This window comes from Quercus robur, chromosome 8 (assembly GCF_932294415.1).
Source record: "Quercus robur chromosome 8, dhQueRobu3.1, whole genome shotgun sequence".
Classification (NCBI taxonomy): Eukaryota; Viridiplantae; Streptophyta; class Magnoliopsida; order Fagales; family Fagaceae; genus Quercus; species Quercus robur.
The window spans coordinates 65041269-65054252 of record NC_065541.1 but is presented as its reverse complement, the minus strand read 5'-3'; the positions used below and the strand labels follow the sequence as shown (position 1 = coordinate 65054252).

General features: G+C 34.3%; 2 protein-coding genes across 3 annotated transcripts; one reads left to right on the top strand and one right to left on the bottom strand.

Moving 5' to 3' along the window:
• Positions 1-2612: 2612 nt before the first annotated feature.
• Positions 2613-6345, bottom strand: LOC126697711 (HMG1/2-like protein). Of its 2 annotated transcripts, none has more exons than XM_050394794.1 (8): positions 6177-6345; positions 4973-5060; positions 4613-4741; positions 4475-4532; positions 4348-4392; positions 3753-3851; positions 3580-3663; positions 2613-2847 (listed from the first exon to the last, which is right to left on the bottom strand). In XM_050394794.1, exons 2-8 carry the CDS (start codon positions 5041-5043, stop codon positions 2815-2817), a joined length of 519 nt encoding a protein of 172 aa, XP_050250751.1. In that variant the 5' UTR covers positions 5044-5060; positions 6177-6345; the 3' UTR covers positions 2613-2814. The 2 variants fall into 2 exon arrangements, with proteins under 2 accessions (XP_050250751.1, XP_050250752.1); XM_050394795.1 differs by having other exon boundaries at positions 3753-3833; positions 6177-6344.
• Positions 6346-7613: 1268 nt separating this feature from the next.
• Positions 7614-10617, top strand: LOC126697710 (chlorophyll a-b binding protein CP29.3, chloroplastic). The gene is made up of 2 exons (XM_050394793.1): positions 7614-8203; positions 10158-10617. Exons 1-2 carry the CDS (start codon positions 7676-7678, stop codon positions 10476-10478), a joined length of 849 nt encoding a protein of 282 aa, XP_050250750.1. The 5' UTR covers positions 7614-7675; the 3' UTR covers positions 10479-10617.
• Positions 10618-12984: the final 2367 nt, after the last annotated feature.

Sequence of the window (12984 nt, the reverse complement as noted above, 5' to 3'; positions counted from 1 at the left end):
TTTGGGGAACTAATGTACAAAACTTATTTTTGCCTAAATTTTGTCCCAAATTAAAATATCCTTTCTAATTTTTAATTTTATGTTTGGTCCATATCTGAATGAAACATCCATGTCGATATCTAGATTGGTATCATTCCTATATCTTTAAATTATTCAGGTAGAATTTGGGGTTTCAATCCGTAGGCCTCATTATTTGCTGACTTTCATGGACAGAACCTTTCATGAGTGAATCCAGAATTGAACCCAAAAGACAAGCACAACAAGACCAACATTCTAGTAATCACCGAAAAATATAAATTAACTAACTAACTAAATGATGCCCCTCTGTTTGAAATACCCATAAAAATACCCACAAAAATACCCATAAAAATACCCACAAAAATACCCACAATATGGCTTAGTAAGTTTAACATTTCTATGCATAAAAATAACAAATTTACAAACAAAAATACCCACAAGCTAAACATGCAAGCTGAGCGAGACATACCTTGTGAGAGGGAGACCGAGAGCGAGACGGAGACGGAGAATGAAGCAGATCGCGAGATTGAGAGGGAGAATGGGAGTATTTGCGAGATTGAGAGGCAGAATGAGAGTATTTGTGTGGAAATAGCTTTAGATTGAGAGGGAGATAGCGAGATTGAGAGAGGGAGATAGCGAGATTGAGAGGTTTGGTTTGTGGGTATGTTTTGCTCTGTTCTTGGTTGGGTATTGTGGGTAACAGAAGGTTTAAGTGTGGGGTAATAGGGAGAGATGGCTGAGCAGTACTCGAGCTTCATGAGCTCGGGTACCAAGTTTATTTTTTAAATTTTTCTGTTCCAACGTTCCAACGTCAGGTGCCACGCTGGAACAGAAATATGGGGTACTCGAGCTCTCCAAGCTCGAGTACGCCCAAAAGTGGTACTTCCCTAAATATTTCCCAAACAGTGTTTCGGGCCTAAATATTTTAAAAAACAATGCTAATGGGCCAAAATCGCCATGAAGATCAACTTTTAACAGTAGCCCATGATCCAAAAACATGGACATTGGTAAGAGTTCACTATTAATAGTTTTCTCAGGACTGGACCACATGAAACTTGTATCCAAATTGAATGCCACCCTATTATAATTTATCTCTCTTCTTTTTTATAACCCTCTACATGGCATAATCATGGAAATTTTCAACCATAACAAAAGCTCAGATGATCAAAATACTAATTGTTTTTTTTTTTTTTTTTAGAAAATCAGGGAGCTAGAAATATATGGCATCATGAGTGGCTATATTGGATAATTAATTTGAAGATAAAAGTATACTGAGCCATTTGATTAGTGCTAATCTTATATTTAAGGGTCTCGTACGATTTCATTTTTCTTTTTGGTGAACTTCTTGGGCATTGTTTGCTTGTATTTGAGTAATAATTGTTTTATATATTTAATATAGGACAAAATTTACGTACATGTTCTTTAGATTTTCTTTTTAAAATTTTGCCATGTGGCTTCTTAACTTAAAAAATACACTTTCAATCATGAGAAAAAAGCCGCATGGCAGAATCTTAAAGAATCTTAAGAGAAGAATCTAAGGAACAGCGCTTAAGTACTGTACTTAAGCCTTGCTCTTTAATATATACATCATTCCTCTCACAGCGTATAAACTGTAACCCCACAATTATTTAGGATTCATAAAAGAAAGATGTATTTATATTGATTACATGAGATACCTTCTTATTTTGGGAAGGGTCAGAATTTAAAGTTTTCATTTGTATGACAAGGGAAGACCCAAACTAATCTAAGATGGGTTTAGTACTTTGAGCAAGTTTTATGGGTTATATGGACTTCCATAATCCAGTCGAACTATTTAAAGGAATAACATACAAACCAACTCAATACTTTTTTTTTTGGCTGAGACGGACCCAATACTCGTGCCTACTTCTAGCGATACACATCTTTGTTACGTATATATTTGAATGATGAATTTCATGATCAAACAGAAAAAGAATGACGATTTTCACAGTTAGGCAGAAAAAAGAACGATAATTTTCAAGGCATTATTGTCATTTCTCAGTAATCTCAACCTGTGGAGACATTACTGATCTCAATTTCCCAGAACCAATTGCCATGACAGCAGAATTCAGACCCATTTCTTCATTGGAAGTACATGAAATATGCAATAGTTTGCTATTCTAGAACATAAGAATCTATCTATTTGTGCTTTGAGTTCTGTGCTTGTGCAAGACAAACCACTCTAATAAAATGATGATGCACTTGTTATGTTATGCTTGATTAGGTTTAACAAAATTGGAACTCTATTTAATTTTAATCTGAACATTACTCTGACATTAAAATAACCTACATATCAAGAGATGCATGCTGTTCACGTAATTCTCTAGCAGTTAAAACCATTTTTTTACAAATAAAATGGTTGAAAATAGTGCACAATGAATAGAAAGTTAGATTCATGTGGCGATGAGCTTTGATTTCACTGGCTCAGGCCCACTTAATTTAAAATTAGGAAAACATTTTCAATATATATAAATAAATTTTTAAAAAAAGGATCTTGAAAGTTATTGAGCTCTTGTAAAGTTGTAATCATTTATATAAGCTATGACAAACTATAACTACCAGATATAAGAAACAGATGACGAAAATAGATACAATACAATAACCACTTATCGTTAGTACTTAGTAATGGAAACAAACTTCCAAGTAACATATACTACTTAGCAGCTTGTAAGAGCGGCAATCTCAATTTCAGGAAAACCAACCAAATATAACATAGACCAAATGTACAATCGCACAAAGTCCAGAACTTGTGCATTGGAAATCCAAAGCATGCCTGATTCAGTCATCGTCCTCATCATCATCTTCTTCACCCTTTACATGAGTAAAAGCCACCAATACAAAATCAAATGAAAACATAAACAAGAAGAAATGGAAGGAGAATATACAGGCATTAGGTATGATGTAATAATATATATGTGTGTGCGTGTGTGTGTGTTATGTGCTACTACACACCAAATGCATTTGTTTGCCAATAATGGGCCAAAGTAGTTCACAAGTTCATAAGCCTCCACACAGGCAGAAGGTGATTGCCTTATATTTCAGTAGAGCTAATTCTTTGATAATTCTTAAAACTTGAGGCAATTTTAAGGGGAAGTGGGCTAGGCAAGCACAGCCCCCCTCCCCCCAGGTGCATAGGGCAGCGGTAATAATTCGGAATAGGAAGAACAATGAGGTCCAGAGCAAGGTCTCTCATCTAGAATAATTGATGACATTGAAACATTTTGCAGTAATTTTGATTTTTTTTTTGAAAAGGTTAAACAAACATGTTCCATTTTGTGGGACTCCGAGCAAAATCTACAGCATTGTGTATCAAGGTTCAAGATACCTTAAAAATTGGACAGCTTTGTTACTAAGTAAATTAGTGACTTTAAGGTGAAGATTCTATGTCTAATTTAACAGCATAAAAAAAAGGTGATGGTTATAAATCATGAAGATGAGAAGAATTATTTTACTATTAGATGAAAACCACTGCACATGCAAGACTTGAACAACACGCAAGATATGCAACTGACAATGCATGGATCCATAGCTTAGAGAGATTACCTCCCCAGTTTCCTCATCATCTTCATCATTCACTACAGAATTTGACTTGTCAGACTCTTCATCTTCGTCATCAACCACGCTTTCCTGAGTTGAGGATTGAGACAAGAGACTAAAGAAAGCCACAAAGGATGAAACATTACATTCTACCAAAAGAGAAAGACCAAAAAATTCACCTGTTTTTTGTTGTATGCTTTTATAAGCTTCTCATAATCTACCTTCCTTTGTGCCGCTTTAGATTCATATGGGGCTTTCTCCTGCCAAAATCCAGTCCACTTAAAAATCAGTTGAGAAATGCAGACAGTATCTACATTTCTGTAGCCACGAATCAAGCTGTAGATGGAGAATAGAACTTACAGCACTAACAAATTTAATATACCCTTTGCATAACTAGTTATATCAACTAATTCATATATGTGCTAAATTTCCAACTTGCCACATCAATCAAGAGATGCATATGTCAAATTCCACCATTCAGTCCTTTCTTCAGGCCCTAAGCAATACCAAATGCTTAGGGCACCTGTAGTCTACACCAGACTGGCATTGGCTGGGCCACGCCATCAAAGTTCCAAAGTCATCGAACATGTGCTTGGTGCAAAGCCAGATCCAGTGGAAGCAACAGTGCAAGGTTAATGCAGCACCTTTACAAACAGAATCCATAGGTTTTCAAAGTTAAAAGTAACCAGCTTAGGAGGTGGTCGCACAACTTATGGTCCTCAATTCATTTTGACCAGTTTAAGTACTTTCCAACAAAAACAATCTAGTACTTACTGCTTTAGTCAAGGATTTCCACTTCTCTCCCCCAGCTTTTCCCACCTTCGATTACAGTATCCAGTAACTAGATTAGTAACAATACTTTATAATAGAATGGACACATACTATTAGGTAAATTGCTTACAGCTGAAACAGCCTTCACGTTGGGATGCTCTTCCTTGTAAGTCTTTCTGAACTCTTCTCTACAGAGATTCCATAGTATATTTTTTGTGAGTCTTTAGAAACAATAACAAAACCATTTGAGAGATCAGGAGAGACTTACAGAAAAACAAAGAAGGCACTAGGAGGCCGCTTTGGTTTGTCAGGGTCCTTTTTGCCCAATTTTGCTTTCTTGGTCCATTTCGAGCGGCTCTTATCAGCCTTAAGTGCTGCCTTTCGCTTTCCAACCTTTCTGAAAAAGGGATACATATACATGACAGTATGACACTAGAATTCACTAAAAAAACACCACACCCAGTTCTTAAACGAAACAAGGATGTTTTTAAGACTTCCTAATCAACAATTAAACTTAAAGGCTTAAAGCTAGTACTGCAAAATTAGACAAAAAGTTGCACTTAGAATAATGAAGTTATTTAAAAGAAAAACATTGACTACATACAAAATCTAATGCTAACGGAAGTACCTCTCCTCAACTGGCAGTGCTACTTCCTTTTTGTCCTTCCTCGTCGACACTTTGCCCTTGGCAATCTTCATTGTCAATGTCAAGATTCCTGCCACAATATGATTCAATTAAAGCCGATAACAATCTATGCAGTACACCATTACCTAACTTGCAGATTAAGCATTGGAAATGGTTTAAATTTTGGTACAATTATATTGAAATTACAGTACACACCATCAATGACTGTAATTGTTCTATCGCATCTATTTGTTTATAAGACTTTTTATGCACAAATAACAATATTCATAAACTCTAAATAAGCAATTATTTCAGCAAAAGGGTTGACCAGTAAATCAACAATAATGCTTTGTCACGTTGTACTACACATCTTAAGCTCTGTTTGGTGGCACATGTTAGAATTATGGTTAAACAATTAAATTCATCATTTCCTAATAGGTTAATTCATCATTTCCTAATAGGGTAATTGGTAATTTATCATAATATCAAGGCAGATGGTCCTGAGTTCAAACCTTATCTTCACTTTATCTCCCATTTGAAAAATTAAAAATCCCACGTATTGACTATTGTTAACAGTTTAAGCTATTAGAACATGAATTTGAATTTTTTGTTTCATAAATGCGACTATGTTGCACATGATCAGCTTAAAATAAGTCATAAGCAGTTAAGAACAATAATTTTGAGTGCAAAAAAAACAAAGTAGTAAGGTGAAACTTTAGTTTTTAACCTAAGACTAAAAAAGAAAAATTATTCATAGACAACCACAAACTTTTTGGAACAAAGGCTTTGTTGTTGGTTTTTTTTTTTGGATAATTCAATAGAAGTTGGGGTGGGAGGATTTAAACCCGGGATGTCAATACTAAATGATGCGAACCAGTTAAGCTACAAGGCTTGACTTGCAGTTGTACAACAGTACAACTGTATAAAGCTAAAAAAGAAAAATCATCCAAAAACATAAGATTGAAACTTATATTATTATTACTCAGCTTCCAGACTGAGTCTAAAGTTCATAACTTTGTATACACAGATAACAGAGCTCTAAAGAACAAATATCACAACCATTTGATTTGCACTGAAGTTTTAGAATATGTTCAGGAAAAATTAAAAAAACATATTGAAACAAGAATACCCAGATAAGCAAACAATAATCTTCTGCATCATCTGCTAAAATTTAGAATCAAAATATTTTTACAGAAATTGAACGCACCTCTTGGATGGAAGAGAAGGGAAAGCCAGAGAAGGTAAGACTAGCAATCAAAGACAAAAAGTTAAGGAAGAAGAGAGAGAGAGAGTAGTAGAAAGATGCCAAGAAGATATTTGTGAGATGTACCATCAAGTGACACGTGGCATCGTTGTGGGGAATCTTGAGGTTGACTATTATGTTTTTTCCTCTTCCCTTTTGAGTGTGGAACACTGAAGAAAGAGAAAGAGTAGTAATTGCAATCTGGTCTTTTTGTCAATTGGTTGTGGTTTGCTGTAGTGGAGTAGGTGTCCCCCGTTACTCTTGTGTCGTGTCAAGAAGGAAGCACTGCCGTCTGTTGTTGTTATTGAAACGCTGGGATTATTGATCTAGAAACATTGTGGCCCATAAGCTAGGAAAATGGGCCTTCAGAGTGAACATTTCTGGTTGTATGTCAAAACCTCTTTATTTGAAAATAGATGTGTTCCAATGATTAGATTATAAATATTTTCTTTCTCAAAAAAAAAAAAAAAAAAAAGATTATAAATATTTTACAATCTAAAAAAGTGTATTTAGTGTTATTTATGTCATTAAAAATTGACATAATGTATAAAATACGTTGTTTTTTTTTTTGAGAGATAATTATAATATCTTACTAATTTGAACTTTTTTCTCTTTAGGTCTGTAAGTACTTTATGCATGGGGAGATGTCAATTCAACTACAAGGCATTTGGCAAAATACGTCGTCTTAAATACAATGAATAAAATCTTAACTGTCAAATGGACCTTTTTTTTTTTTTTTTTTCAATTCAAACAAAGATGATCCTAATTCTTAATAGAGTTAGGTTATTCAATGCTTTATCAGGTACATATTAGCTACATAGTTGAACAAATTTGCTTAGTTAATCTTATTCTTCTCTTGATTTAGCAAAAAGAGAAAAAGAAAATCATAACAAAGGGTAAATGTGGTAGGAAGCTACCAATAAATGTGTGGAAATTGTGTTGATCATTAAAATTATTTATAAAGAAGAAAGAAAAACTTTTTTATTTTCACAATTTGTGTTTGTTAGTGTATTGATGTCTATAATCTACATCTAAATTTTAAAATGTGAAATGAGTGATATAAAAAGAAGTGTGTGAGAATCAATACTTATTCTCAATTCTCAATGATAACTTCTTTACACACTTAAAATGACATTTACCTCTAATAGAGGGAAAGGAAACTTACCCAAAAAAAAAAAAAAGAAAAAAAAGAAAGAAAGAAAAGTCTGGGGGCACAAGTGTAACTATGTAAATAAAACTATAGGTATTGTTTGGACTTTCTCCAAAAATACATTTTGGGACGACCCCACAAACAAAGGTAAAGTAGCCATAAACCATTCAGCCTCGCCCACCACTCCAGCAGATAAGGCAAAAAGATAGATAAGGCCCAAACGTCCACACCCTTCACTATATAAACCATATTCCTCAGCTTTGTACGTACACTCATTCACACACCTCACTGACTCACTCAATCCCAGAAAACCATGGCCACCACATTTTTCACAACAGCGTCATCGGCCACGTCACACTTCTTTGGAACCCGAATCATAAACCCGAGCAAAAACTCCGGAAGAATCCAAGCGAGGTTCGGATTCGGCGGCTTCGGCGGTCCCAAAAAAAAGTCCCCACCACGTGCTCCCAAAAAGACTGTCAATTTGGACCGGCTGGTTTGGTTCCCGGGAGCCGAACCGCCAGAGTGGCTAGACGGGACCATGATTGGGGACAGGGGGTTCGATCCGTTCGGGTTTGGAAAACCGGCGGAGTACTTGCAATACGATTTTGACTCGCTGGACCAGAACTTGGCGAAGAATGTGGCTGGGGACGTGATAGGTGTGTCGAGGTTTGAGAACCCGGAGGTGAATCCGACGCCGTTTCAGCCGTACTCGGAGGTGTTTGGGTTGCAGAGGTTTAGGGAGTGTGAGCTTATTCATGGGAGATGGGCTATGTTAGGTGTACTTGGTGCGCTTGCTGTCGAAGCTCTCACTGGTGTTGCATGGCAAGATGCTGGAAAGGTATGTATATGTAACGCATTCTTATTCTTTTTTTCAAACCTTTCAAACACTTTTTTTGTTTTTGTTTTTTTTATATTCTAATTTTGTTGAGTTTTATTTATTTATATTGAAGTTAACTTTATATACATTACCAACAATACACTCATTAACTTTATATACATTACCAAATTTGAGTATTTTACAACTTGTTGATTTAGTTGATTGAGTAAAGGACGAAACATGGTGGACAAAACGTATCTAACACTCACAATCGATTGTTTTTAAATTTATTGATACTGATAAAAAATAATACTTGATCATGTGGTACTATTTATTGTGGATGCCATTTCAGCTTGGAAGTGTTTTATTTTAAAGATTAGGAAAACTCAATTAGTCAACCATCCAAATTATAATTCAAGATTAATTTATAATGTACCTATTACCATCAAAACTTCTAGTTCAAAATCCATTCATGATGTGCCTATTATTGTATAAATTAGTTTCTAAATTAATAAGAGTGTATCGTTATTCAACTATAAGGATATTAACAATGTACTTTATAAACTTAAAAAGAATTCCTGCAGTCAACTTCCTTATTTGGGTGGTGCAATGCATATTTTAAATTTATTTTGAATTAAGGTGTTGCTTCATGCTTGTGACTAATAAAAAAAAAAGTCTTGCTTGTGAAATTGTATAGTTGATAGTATATTTTCTAGAATATTCTTAAAGATGACTATTGAGTATTGATAGTAGTTTTTTTTTTTTTTTTTTGATAGAAAGATAGAAATAAATAAGCCTACTGTTTTATAAACAATTTATTTTTCCTTAATGAAATCCCTCCACACACATGTACACTCTTTGAAAAGATTGGTTAAGAACAATATATATTTTTGGTAAATACTAATATAAAAGTATACAAGAAGACGTAATAGAATAAGAACAAGAGTGTCAAGAGTCTTGTAGTTCAATAGATTGACATTTTTTTGTGTTTTCATGATATTCAGAATTCAAATCTCTCTCCACATTGTAACTATTGAATTATTTTTTAAAAATTGTAAAAACAATAATATGAACCAAGACAGTTCTTGACCTTGGGCACTTGGCCTATTGGTTTGGATTAATTTGGAATTGAGTAGTAGTTAGCCACTTATTAGAATGGTATGGTGATTAGAGAACTGCGGTTTGTGGCCTAGGTTTTTTGGTTTACATTTCTCTGTCTTTGTATGCATCTTTTACTTATTAGTTCTAACATTTTAGTTATAATGCAGCTAGTATTTATAAAATGTGGTAAAACAATTTATCTATAATGTAGCATGTAGGTAGAAAATGTCTAATGACCCGCAAGTACTTTGAGATTTATAACGGAATTGGGATTTGCCGATTGGCCCGATTTAGTAATAAGCAGAGGCTCTAAAAAAAAAAAACTATCGTTTATAGGGGGAAATAAGTCCTTAATTTCCTCGCATGAAGGTTTTTATTTTTATTTTTTTATATATGGCACTCGGTTGGAACTTGGAACTTCAAAACTTGAATATGTCACCCAATGAGATGGTAAGCTGAATGTATGGAACCTAGAATTTCGGGCATGCCTTTTGGTCATCTTGTCTCATTGTATATCCACCCAAAACTTATGGTCTTTGTTGTTGATGACGATAATGAAGACAATGATAATGTGACTATCGACAATGATAATAAGAAACAACTTGTTTTTTTCTTTTTTTGGAAGAGTAATTTTATCGACACAAATTTTTTTTATAATTATTGATATAGTTTGTTGTGATTAGAGTAATATCATTTTTTTCATATTCATCAACACAATCTCTATTACGCACCACTTACGTCAGGTTAAGTCAACGATTATTAAAAATGCATGTTCCAATATATACTTTTTTGTTTTTCTAACCTTTGGCCTAGTCATGGTCACCCATAAAAAAAACCATGAACTTGAAGCTGCAAAGTCATGGACTGTTTTCAGGTAGAGCTAGTGGAAGGAGCATCCTACTTGGGCTTTTCACTTCCATTCTCATTGACCACATTGATATGGATTGAGGTGATAATAATGGGATACATTGAATTCCAAAGGAATGCAGAACTTGATGTGGAGAAAAGGTTATACCCTGGTGGCAAATTCTTCGATCCCCTTGGCTTGGCCAAAGACCCTGATGAAAAGGAAAGGCTTCAATTGGCAGAGATCAAGCATGCTCGCCTTGCTATGGTGGCTTTCCTCATCTTTGGAATCCAAGCTGCTGTAACTGGAAAAGGCCCAATCAGTTTTGTGGCTACCTTTAACAAGTGACCACCCACTTCTTGAAATATATTCTCGACCTTTTCTTTAATTTCTTCTTGGATACTCAGTTTGGAACTGTTGCATAGTATTTGTATGTTATCGTAAACTTGAAGATACGGAATCATTGATCATTCACCCTCTTTTGCCATTGCTTGCTAGTTCCATTTATTTTATATGGCATAATTGGCATTGATAATATCTCGGGGATTTTAATTTATTTTTTTTAAACCCCACTATGATATGTCCGAAAAAACATGGAGTCACTAGTTTGTCGAAAGTATCTCAGTAAAGAACGGTGATTTTAGCTCAAAAAGCCTGAAAATTGGATCTTTCTGGGCTTGCTAAAGGCACTCTCATGATGTAAAGTGTAACAGTAAAAAGAAAATGTAATTTCAAAACAGGATGCCAAACTTGATGTATCTAGTCTTTTTGTAAATTCATACTACTCTTCCATAGGTTGAGTTGGTTGGCTCATATTTGATTTCCAAGAAATATACTTTCATTTCTCCTATTCTTTCACTAGTTTACTGACTCAACCATCAAAGCTTCCTTGGTCAACCTTGGGTTGGTCATAGCCGAACAAGGTGTTTGTAAGGCTAGCCGGGACTCATCACTATTTGTTCCTCGTCAAAATATTTATTGGAGTTCATTCTCCTCTTTAAAATTTTACCCACATACAATCTCTAAAATATGTGCCTCTCTCTCATAGCAGTTAGCACTGTCGTGATCGTTCTTTCCTTTTCTGTTTCTTATCTATGTTATTAATGTTGGGGGCCTTGGGGCCACTAACAAAAATGATTAAATTCCTCCAACCCACTTCGTTCCTAACCTGTCTCGCTCTGGTCCTGTATTGGCTTTCTCATGGCCATCCTTAATGCAGTGTGATTGGGATAATTCACAGTGATGACAGAGTAGTTGATAGTCTACAAACACGAGAAAGGGAGAGCTAATGTCAGTCCAAAAGCAGAAAGGGAAGAAGTTGTCCCACTAACAATTTTCTATATGCAGTGTTATAGGTGGCCGCCCAGCTACCTAAAACGAGTTATTAACTTATTATATTGTGAGTGGAAGTGTGGTAAGCTATGAGCTCGAGAGCTTAGGAGTAATAATGGGGCACAAGTTGCCTCAAAAGTCTGATGAAGTCGGTGATGGCTCCTCTCACCTTCTTATTTCAATTGTTTGATTTTTTTTTTTAAATAACAATTAAGTCTAGACATGTGAAAATTTTCACATGTTTATTATAACTCTTATATAATAGACATATTACTGATAGTGTCTCAGTGATGAGATCATTTAAAAGTGATATTGCATTAATTACAAATTAACATATTAACAAATTATGAAAATAATTCTATTTTCTATTTTCTATTTTCTTTTTGGTTTTTAATATGAAAAAGAACAATGATTAATTTGAGATTGATAATCAAATGATTAGTTCAAGCTTTTAGAATGAATGATGATTTCTCATTGTATGCTACTTTTTTTTTTTTTGGGGGGGGGGGGGGGGGGGGTAATATTGTAAGCTACTGTGCTTGAATAGTAATGGCAACTGGCCAACACGGCAACAACATTGCACGGAAAGAGGAGAAAATGAACCAATTGCTTGTATTTAAAAAAAAGTAAAGAAGAGGATAATAGTTTGTAAAATCTAAAGAATGAATCAAATATTACTTTTAGTTTTAATCTATATATATAATAACAGGTGAAGCTGAAAAAACCTCAAATTAGAATTTCAAATTAGAGTTTCAATTTTGTACCATGCGTTCTAAATATTTATTCTTAAAGAGTTTTATTTCTTAATTTTAGAATTAAATGTGGGACCACATCATAAATATTCATCCAAATGAGTTATTAAGTACAAAAACCAAAGAGTCTAGAATAAATAAATCGTAAAAAAAAAAAAGATGCTTCACAATAATAAATAAATAAATAAATATGGACAATTTATATTTTATATCTAATAATATCCTTACAAATTTTTTTAAAGAGTTAATAAAATATAAAAATAACTATCAATAGTGTAAGGACATGGTTTGAGTCCTAAGCCCAAAAGTTAAAAGGATCTAGGCCCAAATAGCTCAATATAATGAATTTGTAGAGAGTGTGTTGAAAAACTAGGCTCTAATGAGTTAGGTAACGATTATAGTGGGTTCAAATGATAATAAAGTAAAAATAGACTAGTTGTATCTATTGAAAATCGTCCTCGGCACAGTCCGAGGAAATCAGTTCTTGAATATAATTCTTAAAATTGATTACAAGTATAGTTCTTATTGCTACAGTGTTTCTCTCTTAATTTTCCGATCTTTTTCCTTCAGGGTCTTCTTTTTGTTTTATACTACCTTCCTTCTCTCATCCTTACCTTCCACGTGTAGGGTAGATTGCTGGTGTTGATCCTTGTCCCATTAGAACCTTTCTGAAGTCCCTGGTAATAGCTATAAGGCTGAAAATTACTGTTCAAGTATCACCTCCACATAAATGTGGCTAGTTGGTTAGGTGCAAAGCATTTAATGCGGTG